Below are 12905 nucleotides of genomic sequence, written 5' to 3'. Positions count from 1 at the left end.
CATGTCACCCTTGCTGCATTCTTTGAGACCTGATTGTTGTTCTCATGCCTTAACATAGTCTTTTTTTTCTTGCTTCCCCTTGGAGATAGGACCTTTTTATTGTACAATTGTGATACTTGCTGGTGGGTCCAATGATTCTAGGCCCTCTTTTAGAGGTCGGTGACACAGGCTGTCTGATTTTTTTTATCATCGTTCCATGTTTGGCCACGCTCTATGTGGTTTTTACATCTTTATAATCCTCGCAGGCCACCCGTCGTTGTTGCTGCGATAGCTGGTTTGTTCGTTTGCACAGCTCATTATTATTACCTACTAGGTCTAGGCTGATGTCGGTCCTATGGAAGTCTACTTCCGCTGTCTTACTCCCCATGGTTCTCATGTGATTCTTCCTGCTGTTTCATCTGTATCATTCCTTAGGCCACCAGTGGTTACTGGATTTTGCCTAGACTTGTTTAGGGTGCAGACTTTCCTTCTCTGTAGTTTTGGCATCTGTTGCCCTGCTACCTGATCTGCTACCCTTCTTTGGGTAGTACTCCAGTCACTTTGGTGCTTCCTGTTTCTGGATTCTCAACCTCATGGTGATAACCCGCTGATTCCTCCAATTGGTTAGGTTTGAGCCCCTTCTTCATGTTCCTAGTCGACAGTTGGTTCTTGTCATTTTTAAGTAGAGTCATGTTACAGTTACCTAGGGTACCTCATGTAAATCCCTACAATCCTATGGTTGAGGTCTCTGCCACTAACAACCACCTGCTGTTCCCTTAGTACAAAATAGCATTCACTGGTACAGTACTTAAGCGGCCACCTGGACTTAAACTCGGGATAGTAGAGGTTTACACAGATCCCCTAAGAAGACCGGAGTAGATGTGACAGCAAAAGTCCAGCTAATATAGTGGTTAGAGAGCCGGGGATGTGACTTTGTGCAGGTGGTGAGGCTAGAAAGCTGGTGGTGTGATGCAAGTTTGAGAGCCAGAAGTGCAGTTGAGTGCCGATATTATCGCTTGAGAGTTGGTGATGAGATGCAGCTTTGGGAGCTGGAGGTGCAGCTGTATGCCGGTAGTCTGGCTTGAGAACCAGTGATGTGATGCGGCTTTGGGTGCCAGAGGTGCGACTGTAAGTCGGTAGTGTAGCTTGAGAGACAGTGATGTGATGAGGCATTGAAGGCTGGAGGTGTGGCTGTATGCCGGTAGTGTGGCTTGAGAGCCAGTGATGTGATGCGGGTTTGAGAGCCGGAGGTGCGGCTGAATGCCGGTAGTGTGGCTTTAGAGCCAATGATGTGAAATAGCTTTGAGAGCCGGAGGTATGGCTGTATGCCGGTAGTGTGGCTTAAGAGACGGAGATGTGACCCTGCTTTGAGAGCCAGTGGTGTGGTTGAGTGCCGGTGGTATGGCTTGAGAGCCAGTGATGAGATGCAACTTTGGGAGCCAGAGGTGCGGCTGTATGCCAGTAGTGTGGCTTGAGAGCCAGTGATGTAATGTGGCTTTGAGAGCTGAAAGGGCATGTGCAGAAATGCTATAGCCGGTAAAGCCATGCGGACGCTGCCTGGTATAAAAAGGATGAGGAACCAGTAAGATTGATGGATGATCATCCAATGTTCCCAGTAACGTCTGATGTCGTCCGGCGTCCAGGTTGCCTAGAAACTGGTGCAGCAGTACTTGCACAGCAGGTGGAAGCAGTGGAAGCGATGCTCGCAGTGTTGAAGAGTGACAAGTCATGTCGGTGACTTGTAACAAGTCAGAGCTGGAACTTTGTTCAATTCCCTTCTTTAATCTTTTATTCTGATCGGTATGTGCTTTGCACAGTGTTAAACTCTTTTTGTAACTGGTGGCATCGGCCTCCCATGTTCACCATTCCTGTGTTTCTTCTTGGTTGGCAGCAGCTGCATCTTCATTGTCTCTATATGTGGTTCAGGTTATTGTGTCTTGTTATCATCATTTTTTCCAGGATATAACAATTTTTATTGGTGCTCTCTGTTACAATTTGTGTTTTTGGAAAAGTACCCAGAGGTTGTGCAGGGCAGTACGTGTGCTTGTCAGTTTGCCATTTGACTGTATGGTTCATTTTTCATACAGGGTTATGGTTATCAGTTGTTCTCTGGCGCCCTTCTTTCTTGTTGGTTGTAGGGTTCAGCAAATCTCAGTTCCTTCACACTCAATGAGGTCAGCTTTGGGACATCGCTACTGTATATGCTCCAGGGATGAAGGAGAAAATAGGATTTTGGTACATGTCAAAAATTTTGAACTTTATTTTGTAGACCTGTTTCTGGTGATTTGCGAAGATAAGGCAGTGTTGCGTACACTACCTTCTTTTCAACCTAAAGTTATGTCAACATTTCATCTTAATCAAAAAATTGTATAACCGACTTTCGTTAAATCAAGTAAAACAGATCCAGGTCAGTTTTCAGTTAGATGTGATAAGACGAGAGCATTACAAAATTATCTGGAAATAACAAGCAGTTTAAGAAAAATGTATAGATCATTTCTCATTTGCAACTCTAAGAAAAGTGATTGGCCAGCATCCAAACAGACAATAGCCAGGTGGATTAAGGCTACAAATCAGCAGCCATATCTAGGAGTTTAATTACCTATCCCAGCTAAGATCCCAGCTCATTGCACTCACTCACTTGGGACTTTCTGGGTGGCAAGGTATGAAAAGTCTGCAGAGAAGTTATGTAGAGCAACTAAATAGTCCTGGTATCGCATTCACCAAATTTTACAGACTTCATGACATTGCTCCCAAGATTGCTTCTTTTGAATGGAATGTATTGTGTTAAGCTAGGGCTGAACATACCCTATCCTATTCCTGTTTGTTGGGGGTTATTTCCTCATCATCAGATAATAACTAATAAGTGGCCACACAATTGGGAAGAGAGCTTACCCTGTCTTAAAGGTGAATAATTACGGGTTTGAAGGATATGGGGACTTTCAGCTGCCTTCCTGAAGAGGAATAAGACTTTCAAATAATGTTTCATTTGAGTTTGAAACTGTAACTGACAGGTAAAGCCTTATAGTTGCTTGATGGTCACTTGTCAAAGTTCTTGAATCTTCCAAACTCTTCTCTGCTACCAATCTGGTTGGTGCTAAAAGATGTACAGCTGGATGTTGATCTAATGTTTTAATTTAAAACCACTAATAAAAATGTTGCCTTGGTTTAGAAAGGAATATTGAAAATGCACAGATACATTTTGAAAAACATCAAATGAAAAGATTGTATGGTAAAAATATCTATTACCGATGTTTCTTACACAGATTAATGGAGTGTACTGTAATCTCCCAGTAAACTTGGAAGATGGCAAGATCCGAGCTTACCAGGCTGGCATCAGGGTCATTATTGACACCGACTTTGGTGTTCAGATCAATTATGACCTATTCTACCATGTGATAGTGACCGTTCCAGGAAACTACAAGGAGCAGTTGGGTGGCCTGTGTGGCAATTACAATGGCAACAGAAATGATGAATTTCAGCTCCCTGACAAGAAGCTGGCTACAGATGCTACCACATTTGGAGCCTCCTGGAAGGTTCCCATCCCTGGTGTAACATGTGATGATGGGTGTGGTGGCAGTGGTAATGCCTGTCCACCATGTGACAACCGAAAAGTAGAATTTTTCAAGACTGACAACTACTGTGGATTCCTAAAGAAGGCTGGAGGTCCCCTGAGTGCTTGCTACGTCACTATAATCCCTGATACTTACTTCAACAGCTGTGTCTATGACCTGTGTGCTGGGGATGGAAGTATCCTCTGCAATAGCATTCACAGCTACGTTACTGCATGCCAAGCAGCCGGTGTCACCATACTGCCATGGAGAACTAGCACTTTCTGCCGTAAGTCTTCTTGGCTTCTCAGCTTTATGAATACAACCTACGATATGCAACAGTCTACAATGAGTATTATACATTTGTTTCATAAATGTATATAAACATATTGTATATATGTAAAAGATATGACCCACATTGAAGGATGAATATAGGCTGTGTACACTGAAATACATACAGTAGGAAGTCAGCTACTGTATTGGAAGCAGAACTGAAAGTTCCAAGATGCCATTCAAGCTCTTGGGCGAATTCCACAATATCTTTAAACCCACATATTACCAAAGCCTTATTTGACACATTACACTAACTCACCATATCATTTTTATGTAGCTACAGGACATACAGGCCCTGATTCTAAGTCATTAGCTGCTGGGATCGCTTTAGTGTTTTTTGCTTATCTTGTTTGCAATGGTAATGCTAGTATCAGCCCTTCCCCTGGTGTACGGTTGTGTGTATGTGACTATATGCTAATGCTGGTATCAGCCCTTCCCCTGGTGTACAGCTGTGTGTATGTGACTATATGCTAATGCTGGTATCAGCCCTTTCCCTGGTGTACAGCTGTGTGTCTGTGACTATATGCTAATGCTGGGATCAGCCCTTCCCCTGGTGTACAGCCGTGTGTCTGTGACTATATGCTAATGCTGGTATCAGCCCTTCCCCTGGTGTACAGCCATGTGTCTGTGACTATATACTAATGCTGGTATCAGCCCTTCCCCTGGTGTACAGCCGTGTGTCTTTGACTATAAGCTAATGCTGGTATCAGCCCTTCCCCTGGTGTACAGCCGTGTGTCTGTGACTATATGCTAATGCTGGTATCAGCCCTTCCCCTGGTGTACAGTCGTGTGTCTGTGACTATATGCTAATGGTGATATCAGCCCTTCCCCTGGTATACAGCTGTGTGTCTGTGACTGTATACTAATGCTGGTATCAGCCCTTCCCCTGGTGTACAGCCGTGTGTCTGTGACTATATACTAATGCTGGTATCAGCCCTTCCCCTGGTGTACAGCCGTGTGTCTGTGACTATATACTTATGCTGGTATCAGCCCTTCCCCTGGTGTACAGCCGTGTGTCTGTGACTATATACTAATGCTGGTATCAGCCCTTCCCCTGGTGTACAGCCGTGTGTCTGTGACTATATACTAATGCTGGTGTAAGCCCTTCCCCCAGTGTACAGCCGTATTTTTGTGACTATATGCTAATGGTGATATCAGCCCTTCCCCTGGTATACAGCTGTGTATCTGTGACTATATACTAATGCTGGTATCATACTATACTCATGTATTTTGTTTTACAAGGAATAACATATAAATGTCCAGGAGAAACCTTATATGAAAATGAATGTAGCCTTAGGGATCATTGTGCCTTATAACCAATGCAGGGAAATGGCAATTATTATACTATTTGAATGTATATATCTCTGATTTCTTTTTTTTCCCAAGTGTATAACAGCTACATATTGGGAGTAAGGGGCAATCAGGTAGATTTCTATATTCTTCAGGGAGTCAGGGAGATTGCTGTTATTCAGGGAGTCTCCCTGACAATGAGGGAGAGTTGGCCAGTATGCACCAAACCACACTAGTCACAGAGCAGAAGTGCACAGAGCAAAAATGGCTTTACATGTCCTATAGAAAGTGCAGCCCCCTATTAAAATTGGATCAGAAAACTTTTTTTGTACCCATCTTAAGTTAGACAACATATACTAATCAATCGCACAAAACAACTAGATACCATAGGAGGGAATAAAATGGTTTTTAAATCACATCTATATTTATCATTTTTATTTATTTTTTGCTTGCTCAATATTTTAGGAACTTACAAATAAAAGTTTAGTTTTATACATAGTGTTATGCCATATGAAACCCTTTAATATAGAATTGAATGTATTTCATTGACACTGTTAAGTCCATGAGTTCCCTATATAGGAATACTGGTCTTGATTCAGAGCCGGACGCTCTCACAGAGCGCTCGCTCTGAATCATTGCCGGGCTACTTTTTCTTTAGAACGGCCCCCTGGCTGCTCGCATAGCTGTGAGTGACCACCCACAGCTATAGCGAGCAGCCAGGAAGATGTTCGCGACCATAGGGCTTGCGACGAGACCCTTGTGGTAGGGTCTCATTGCCGCAAGCCCCAGAGAGATTTTTCTCTAACAGAGCCGAAATCTCTCCCACTGACATCACTCGTGATGTCAGTGGGGCCGTCCCCAAATGGAGGCGTTCACATGGGAACGCCTCCATTTGGGCAGCCACCCCCCCGGCCCGCTCACCAAAGGGGGCGTGCTGTCACTCAACATTGACAGCTCGCCCCCTTTGGTACGAGACCCGCCGCTATCTGGGTCTCACGCATGCGCACGATGGAGCCGGCTCCATTGTGCGCATGCGCTCTGGGCCACCATCGACCCGGTTGCAAGCGCTCAGCGCTTGCGACCGGGTCTGAATCAGGCCCACTGTTCTTTAGTATTTGATTCATGTAAAATAAAAAATAAAATGTTGATGGAATTATCCAGTTATGAAAACTTGGGATTGGACTTAAGTTATTCATAGGTCTGTGCGGATATACTTTTTCTTGTGAGAAAACTGTTACTTTAATAAACTGAACTTATGCAGCACACACATGATAAAAATACATTGTAACCACATACACTTAATTATTTAACCCCAAATCGGGGTTACGACTACAAGAAGGTGTTGACATATTTCCTTGTTTTTAAAAAAATTTTATTTTCTCAAACTAGCAATGACCTGCCCAGCCAATAGCAAGTACAAAGTCTGTGCCGATGTCTGTTCTACATCGTGCGCTGGGATCACCGACCCAGCCAAATGCCCCACCACCTGCTCAGAGGGCTGTGAGTGTGACGATGGCTTCTTGTTTGATGGGAAGAACTGTGTGTATATAAACAATTGTGGCTGCTTCGTAGATGGACAATACTATCAGGTGGGTGTACCTGCTCTTGAGGTAGGTCCGGCATAATAAAGATAAAATGTTTCTCAAACTGTAAGAACTTTCCAGGTCTCACCTAAAGGAAAAGCACAGGATTTACTGTAGTTATTGACTGAATTACAAATCAATGGAAAGAGGAGTCTTTACCTTGTTGGTGCTATACGTAATTCATTCATAACGCTGGTTAGCTACACTTGTTCTGTGTCGGTTTGAAGGTCAGAAAACCATATATCTAAGGTACTGCTGTATACAGCAGTGGACTGAATAATCTGCAATTCTTTTGCAGTGACCTTATTTTCTCATACAATATTAATGAGCTTTTTGTGTAGTTATAACTACCTCAAAATAGAACTTTACCCATGGAGTTGACAAGGTATCATCCAAGGAGGGGCATGACTCCCCAGGCTCTTGCAGCAAATCTGGATCTGTCTGCAGTAATGGGGGCCTGAGAAGATCCTTGTTCCCTTGTCCATTACTATAAGAGGGATGTGACAGCTGCAATGGATATTATTGCCCCTGTGCGTATACAACCCCTCATACCACACCGTCAGGCCCCTTGGTTTTGCAATAGTGTTAGTGAACTCAAGAAAAGGGGACGTAGACTTGAAAGACGATGGAGGAAACCGAACCCGGTAGAGGATAAGTTAACACTAATCACCCTTAAGAAAACAGAGTTCCTTTCAAATGAGATCAAGGCAGCAAACAATAGGCAGGCTCAGCTTTTCCGTACAGTGGAGATGCTTTGCAAACCAGCATGCCTGCAGCTTGATGAAACCCTCTCCCAGTCAAGATGTAATGAGTTTGCAAAATTCTTCGCAGATAAAGGCCCTCATTCAGAGCCGTACGCTCTGAGCAGAGCGCACGGTCTGAATGAGGGCCGTCCTCCATAATTATGGAGCGTCCTCCTGGATGCTCGTATAGCTGTGGGTCACCACCCACAGCCTGTACGAGCGTGCAGGTTGATGGCCGCGATGGTCTTGACCATCGCGACCATCGCCACTGCGAGCCGGAGCCTGCGGTTGAGTTTTTCAACCGCAAGGCCCGGAGTGATTTTGGCTCTATCAGAGCCAAAATCACTCCCACTGACATCACTAGTGATGTCAGTGGGCCGGCTTCTGACGGTAGGCGTTCCCTTGGGAACGCCCCCGACAGGGAGGCACGCCCCCGGCACGCCCACCAAAGGGGGCGTGCTGTCAATCAACATCGACAGCACGCCCCCTTTGATCAGACACAACAAGCGCAGGAAAGTCCTTCGCTCGTCGCGTCTGGACGCATGCGCACGACGGAGCTCCCGCCATCGTGCGCATGCACAGTGCACAACATCGACCCACTTGCGAGCGGACAGCCGCTTGCGAGTGGGTCTGAATCAGGCCCAAAGTGTCCTCCATCCTGGCTGGAGACCCAACAGTGCCATCAAAGTAGTGCCAAACTACCAAGCCTGCCAAGGTAAGCCGCCTGTCTCCCTGGAACAGCTTTGACATAATGGATGTAAAAGACATTGCTAAAATACACCCTATGAGATTTTCATAGGGTGTATAGACATTATTGTCCCTGTAATTGCAAAAATAGTTCAATGCTCTTTGCAAACAGCTATTTTTCCAGAACCACTAAAGGAAGCAATTGTTAGACCACTTCTTAAAAAACCTAATTTAGACCCCGACTGCATGACCAACTATAGACCAGTATCAAACCTTCCTTTTCTAGGAAAGGTCATTGAGAAAGTGGTGGCAATGCAACTGGAAACCCACCTGTCTACCCATGATATTTATGATCCATTCCAGTCAGGATTCAGGAGAAGACATAGCACTGAAACAGCCCTGGTATGTGTGCTTAATGATCTTCTGATGGCAAGAGACAGAGGTGATTGTTCAATTTTAGTCCTTCTGGATCTCTCAGCAGCAATTGATACTGTGGACCATGGGATTCTAATTGAGCGCCTGAAAATTTTCTGTGGACTGGATGGCACAGTCCTTAGATGGTTCAAATCATTTCTCACTGGCAGGTCACAGAGAGTTTCTTCTGGAGTAAACTCTTCATCACCAGTGCTATTTCCATGCAGTGTCCCACAGGTTCTATACTATCTTCCATTATTTTTGCAGTATACAAATAAATAATCAGACATCATGGTCTGGTCTACCACATCTATGCAGATGATACACAACTGTACCTGTCCTTTGAGCCAGGTACAAAGGACCCAATAACAACCCTAAATGGCTGTCTTGCTGAGCTTCAGGAGTGGATGAGTGCCAGTTTGCTGTCACTGAACCCTGATAAAACAGTGGTTCTTATGATAAGTCACAGGACAGGGCTACAGCATAGCCAACCAACAGGACTTACGCTTGGGGGTTCAAAATTACAAAACACTAAACATGTGCGGAATCTTGGTGTTGTCCTGGATAGTGACATCTGACACTTAAACATCAGGTATCAGCCACAATCAAATCCTCATTCTTTCATCTGAGGATGATTGCCAGAATCAAGCACTTAATTCCCTCAGAAGATCTGTCTAAAGTCATACATGCATTTATATCATCACTCCTTGACTTCTGCATCGCCCTCTACCTCGGTCCCCCAGCAAAAGAATTACGCTGCTTGCAGATGGTGCAAAATTCAGCTGCCAGGCTATTAACCAACCAGCCCATTCCAGCCACATAACACCCACTCTCTATTCCTTTCACTGGCTGCCTGTCAGATGGCGAATTATTTTCAAAATTGGCTTATTATTTTACAATGCCCTTCATGACCACGGCCCAGGTACCTGAAGCAGCTTCAGATTCCTTACTGTCCCACTCGATTATTGCAATCCATTAACGAAGGACTACTAACAGTACCTAGAATCTCACGGAATTTGTCTGGGGGTCGAGCTTTCAGTTTTGTGGCTCCAACCTTATGGAACTCACTTCCCCGCACAGTTCGAGAGGCCTCCACTCTAGTGTCCTTCAAAAATAGACTCAAGACTCACCTATTAACCCAGCATTTCACTAGTGTCCCTTGTTTAAGCTTATTTTGTACTTTAAATGTAAATCACTTTGAGTCCTATAGGAGAAAAGTGCTATATAAATAAAATTATTATTATTATTATTATTATTATTATTATTATTATTATTATTATTAATATTATTATTATTATTATTATTATTATTATTATTATTATTATTATTATTATTATTATAACTATTTATTTACTGGCTTGTCCTGCTTTAATTTCAACAGCCTAATGTGAAAGTTCTATCCAGCGATTGTAAAGTCGCTTGTACATGTAGCCCGATTGAAGGACTCATCTGTGTGGACAACGTCTGTGCGGCGGATGAGAAGTGTCAGATTACGGATGGTGTCGTTGGATGTGTTAATTTAGGTAAAATAGGCAAAATTTGTTGATTAAAATATATTGTATAATTTTTATGCATGAAGTCTAAATTTGTTGTTTTGGATAGAACTGTAGGTAGCTGTATAGGTCTTTAGTTGCCACAGTTTTTACTGCCACCTACAGTATGAAGTGATTTAGTTCAGAACTGATATACAGCAAATTCAGTAGTGACACAAGTAGGAGTAAAGCAGGAACTACACGCTATAAATTGGTACACCATTATCAGTGAGGAAAATGTACATTATGCTGCCTGAAACGGTAACGTAAAATGCAGTCCCTATTTTTTGTAGATGTTTGGATATTAGTAGCACACACTCTATAATGGATGTGGTGTGTAATCACTGACGATAATCGACAAAACTCTACTGCGTGACTTACCTCAGGTAATGGCAGGGACTGTAATCAGCTGTATTAGCATAATATTGTATATATATATATATTATAATTTCTACAATGTCCCTTTCAGTTACTTTTGAGGATAAAAATACAGACTTAGGCCCTCATTCAGAGCCGTACGCTCTGAGCAGAGCGCACGCTCTGAATGAGGGCCGGGCTCCATTTTCATGGAGCGTCCTCCTGGACGCTCGTATAGCTGTGGGTCACCACCCACAGGCTATACGAGCGTGCATTGTGATGGTCGCGATGGTCGAGACCATCGCGACCATCGAATTTGCGAGCCGGAGCCTGTAGTTGAGGTTTTCAACCGCAAGCTCCGGAGTGATTTTGGCTCTATCAGAGCCAAAATCACTCCCACTGACATCACTAGTGATGTCAGTGGGCCGGCTTTTGACGGGAGGCATTCCCGTGGGAACGCCCCCGTCAGGGAGGCACGCCCCTGGCACGCCCACCAAAGGGGGCGTGCTGTCAATCAACATTGACAGCACGCCCCCTTTGATCGGACACAACGAGCGAAGGACTTTCCTTCGCTCGTCGCATCTGGCGCATGCGCACGACGGAGCTCCCTCCGTCGTGCGCATGCTCAGTCCATAACATCGACCCACTTGCGAGCGGACAGCAGCTCGCGAGTGGGTCTGAATCAGGCCCTTAAATACAAATTTTGAATGTAAGTTTTTCAATTTCAGATCCATGCAAGTCCAAAAAATGTAGGATCAAGGAAACTTGCAAGGTGCAAGGCGGAAAGCCAGTCTGCGTTCCAGATTACAGCGGCAGCTGTTGGGCCTGGGGAGACCCTCATTATCACACTTTCGATGGTTATAACTATGACTTTCAGGGAACCTGCACTTATATTCTATCTAAATATGGCGGTGGGGATGCTGGATTGGTGCCATTTACAATTGAAGAGAAAAATGACAACAGAGGCACCCAAGCAGTGTCCTATGTCCGAACGGTCAACATATACATGTACGGGTATAAGATCACCATTATGAAGGGCGAGTTTGGCAAAGTGCGGGTAAGTCGTACCACTTCCTCTTATACCAATTATAACAGAACATTAACCAACGTGGATTTTTTTTAATGTGTGTTTCTGTATATGTAATTTTGGCATGACGTTCTCTGTACCACCTCTATGTATAACAATACTTTGAAAAACGCCAGTAAACAAATATGAGAGTGTGGAAAGCTTTTGATATGCTTAGTAAATATGCCCCTTTGTGCCCTTTATTATGATTCTTGACTAAGCAGTGGATTTGCAAATCCCTCTTTTTACAGATATTGCAAGCCATATTTAAAAGGGCAATAATGGTAAATGCAAACTCAGCCTTGTTTTGCATGAAGTCTTATTGCCCCTTTTAAAGATGGCAGGCAAAATCTGTAAATCAAGGATTGTGTAAATTATCTGCTTGGTAAATATTATAAATGCATTAACAGGTGTGTCCTTGCTCATCCAGCCTCAATACGCCATACTGCACATTATGCCTGGCGTGAGTGACCCGCCAGGGTCCCGTGCAGCTCTGCTAGCATCTCAGTCTCAATGTGATGCAACTAGGACGCACCAGGAGACTATGCTGATTAATATTGGAAAAAAGCTGCTGCCGATATATCGTAGCACTTTGCATGCGATTTAGAGACTCAGTCGCTCACAGATATACAGGTGTCACATATCAAATTAACCAGCACAGTCTCCTGGAATCCTTGTTGCACCACATTGTGACTTAGATGCATTTTCACGAAAAACAAATGCAAAAAAAATGCCGGGCGCTAGCAGAGTCTCAATGCACCGGGCGCGTCAAGAGGCTGTTTAGACCCACTGCAGCAAAGACAAATGAGGACACCTCTGTATTCTTCAATAATATACCCCTTTTACACCAGAGATAAAACCCTGGTTATTGCAGGATTAACCCGGGTAGCTCCTTGGTGTAAAAGTGGACCGGGCTGGATTGCCGGGTCGAGTGACCCGAATATCCAGCACAGGTAACTTGCAGGGTGTAACACAGGATCAACCTGTGAAACCTTGCAGTGTAAACGGCGCGATCCGGGACACGATGACCTGAAGCGCGCTGCATCCCGGCCTTCTGTGGCGCTTGGAGATGACGTCATCTCCAAGCATCCACTTCCACTTCCACGCCGGAAGAGCCGGGTCACTGCAGACCCAGCTCTGCTGTGAACGGTGCCGACTTGTAAAATTTCCTGGGTGGGCGCCGGCTAAATTCCTGGTCTGATCCGGTTTGGAGCCCTGGGCCTGATTCAGAGCCGCGCGCTAGATGCGATCGCTCGCATGATGTGTATGCAAATTGCGTAGGCAGTGCTGTCGCACAGCAATGCATTAGCACACCCAGTATTTCTTAGAGGGTGATCACATCGTGTATGCAGACCAGGGGCGCTGTGAGGGGG

General features: G+C 44.5%; 1 protein-coding gene across 1 annotated transcript in view; it reads left to right on the top strand.

Annotated features, from left to right (window-relative positions):
• The window catches only part of LOC148453845 (IgGFc-binding protein-like), a 179757-nt gene that overhangs the window by 70830 nt on the left and 96022 nt on the right, over positions 1-12905 (top strand). The window contains 4 exon segments of the mRNA XM_088461614.1: positions 3243-3816; positions 6540-6739; positions 9959-10100; positions 11195-11523. Coding sequence (XP_088317740.1) covers positions 3243-3816; positions 6540-6739; positions 9959-10100; positions 11195-11523 — 1245 coding nt within the window.

This window comes from Taudactylus pleione, unplaced genomic scaffold, assembly GCF_031769625.1.
Source record: "Taudactylus pleione unplaced genomic scaffold, aTauple2 ptg001080l, whole genome shotgun sequence".
Classification (NCBI taxonomy): Eukaryota; Metazoa; Chordata; class Amphibia; order Anura; family Myobatrachidae; genus Taudactylus; species Taudactylus pleione.
The sequence above is the reverse complement of the archived record's forward strand: the minus strand, read 5'-3'. Positions and strand labels throughout refer to the sequence as shown.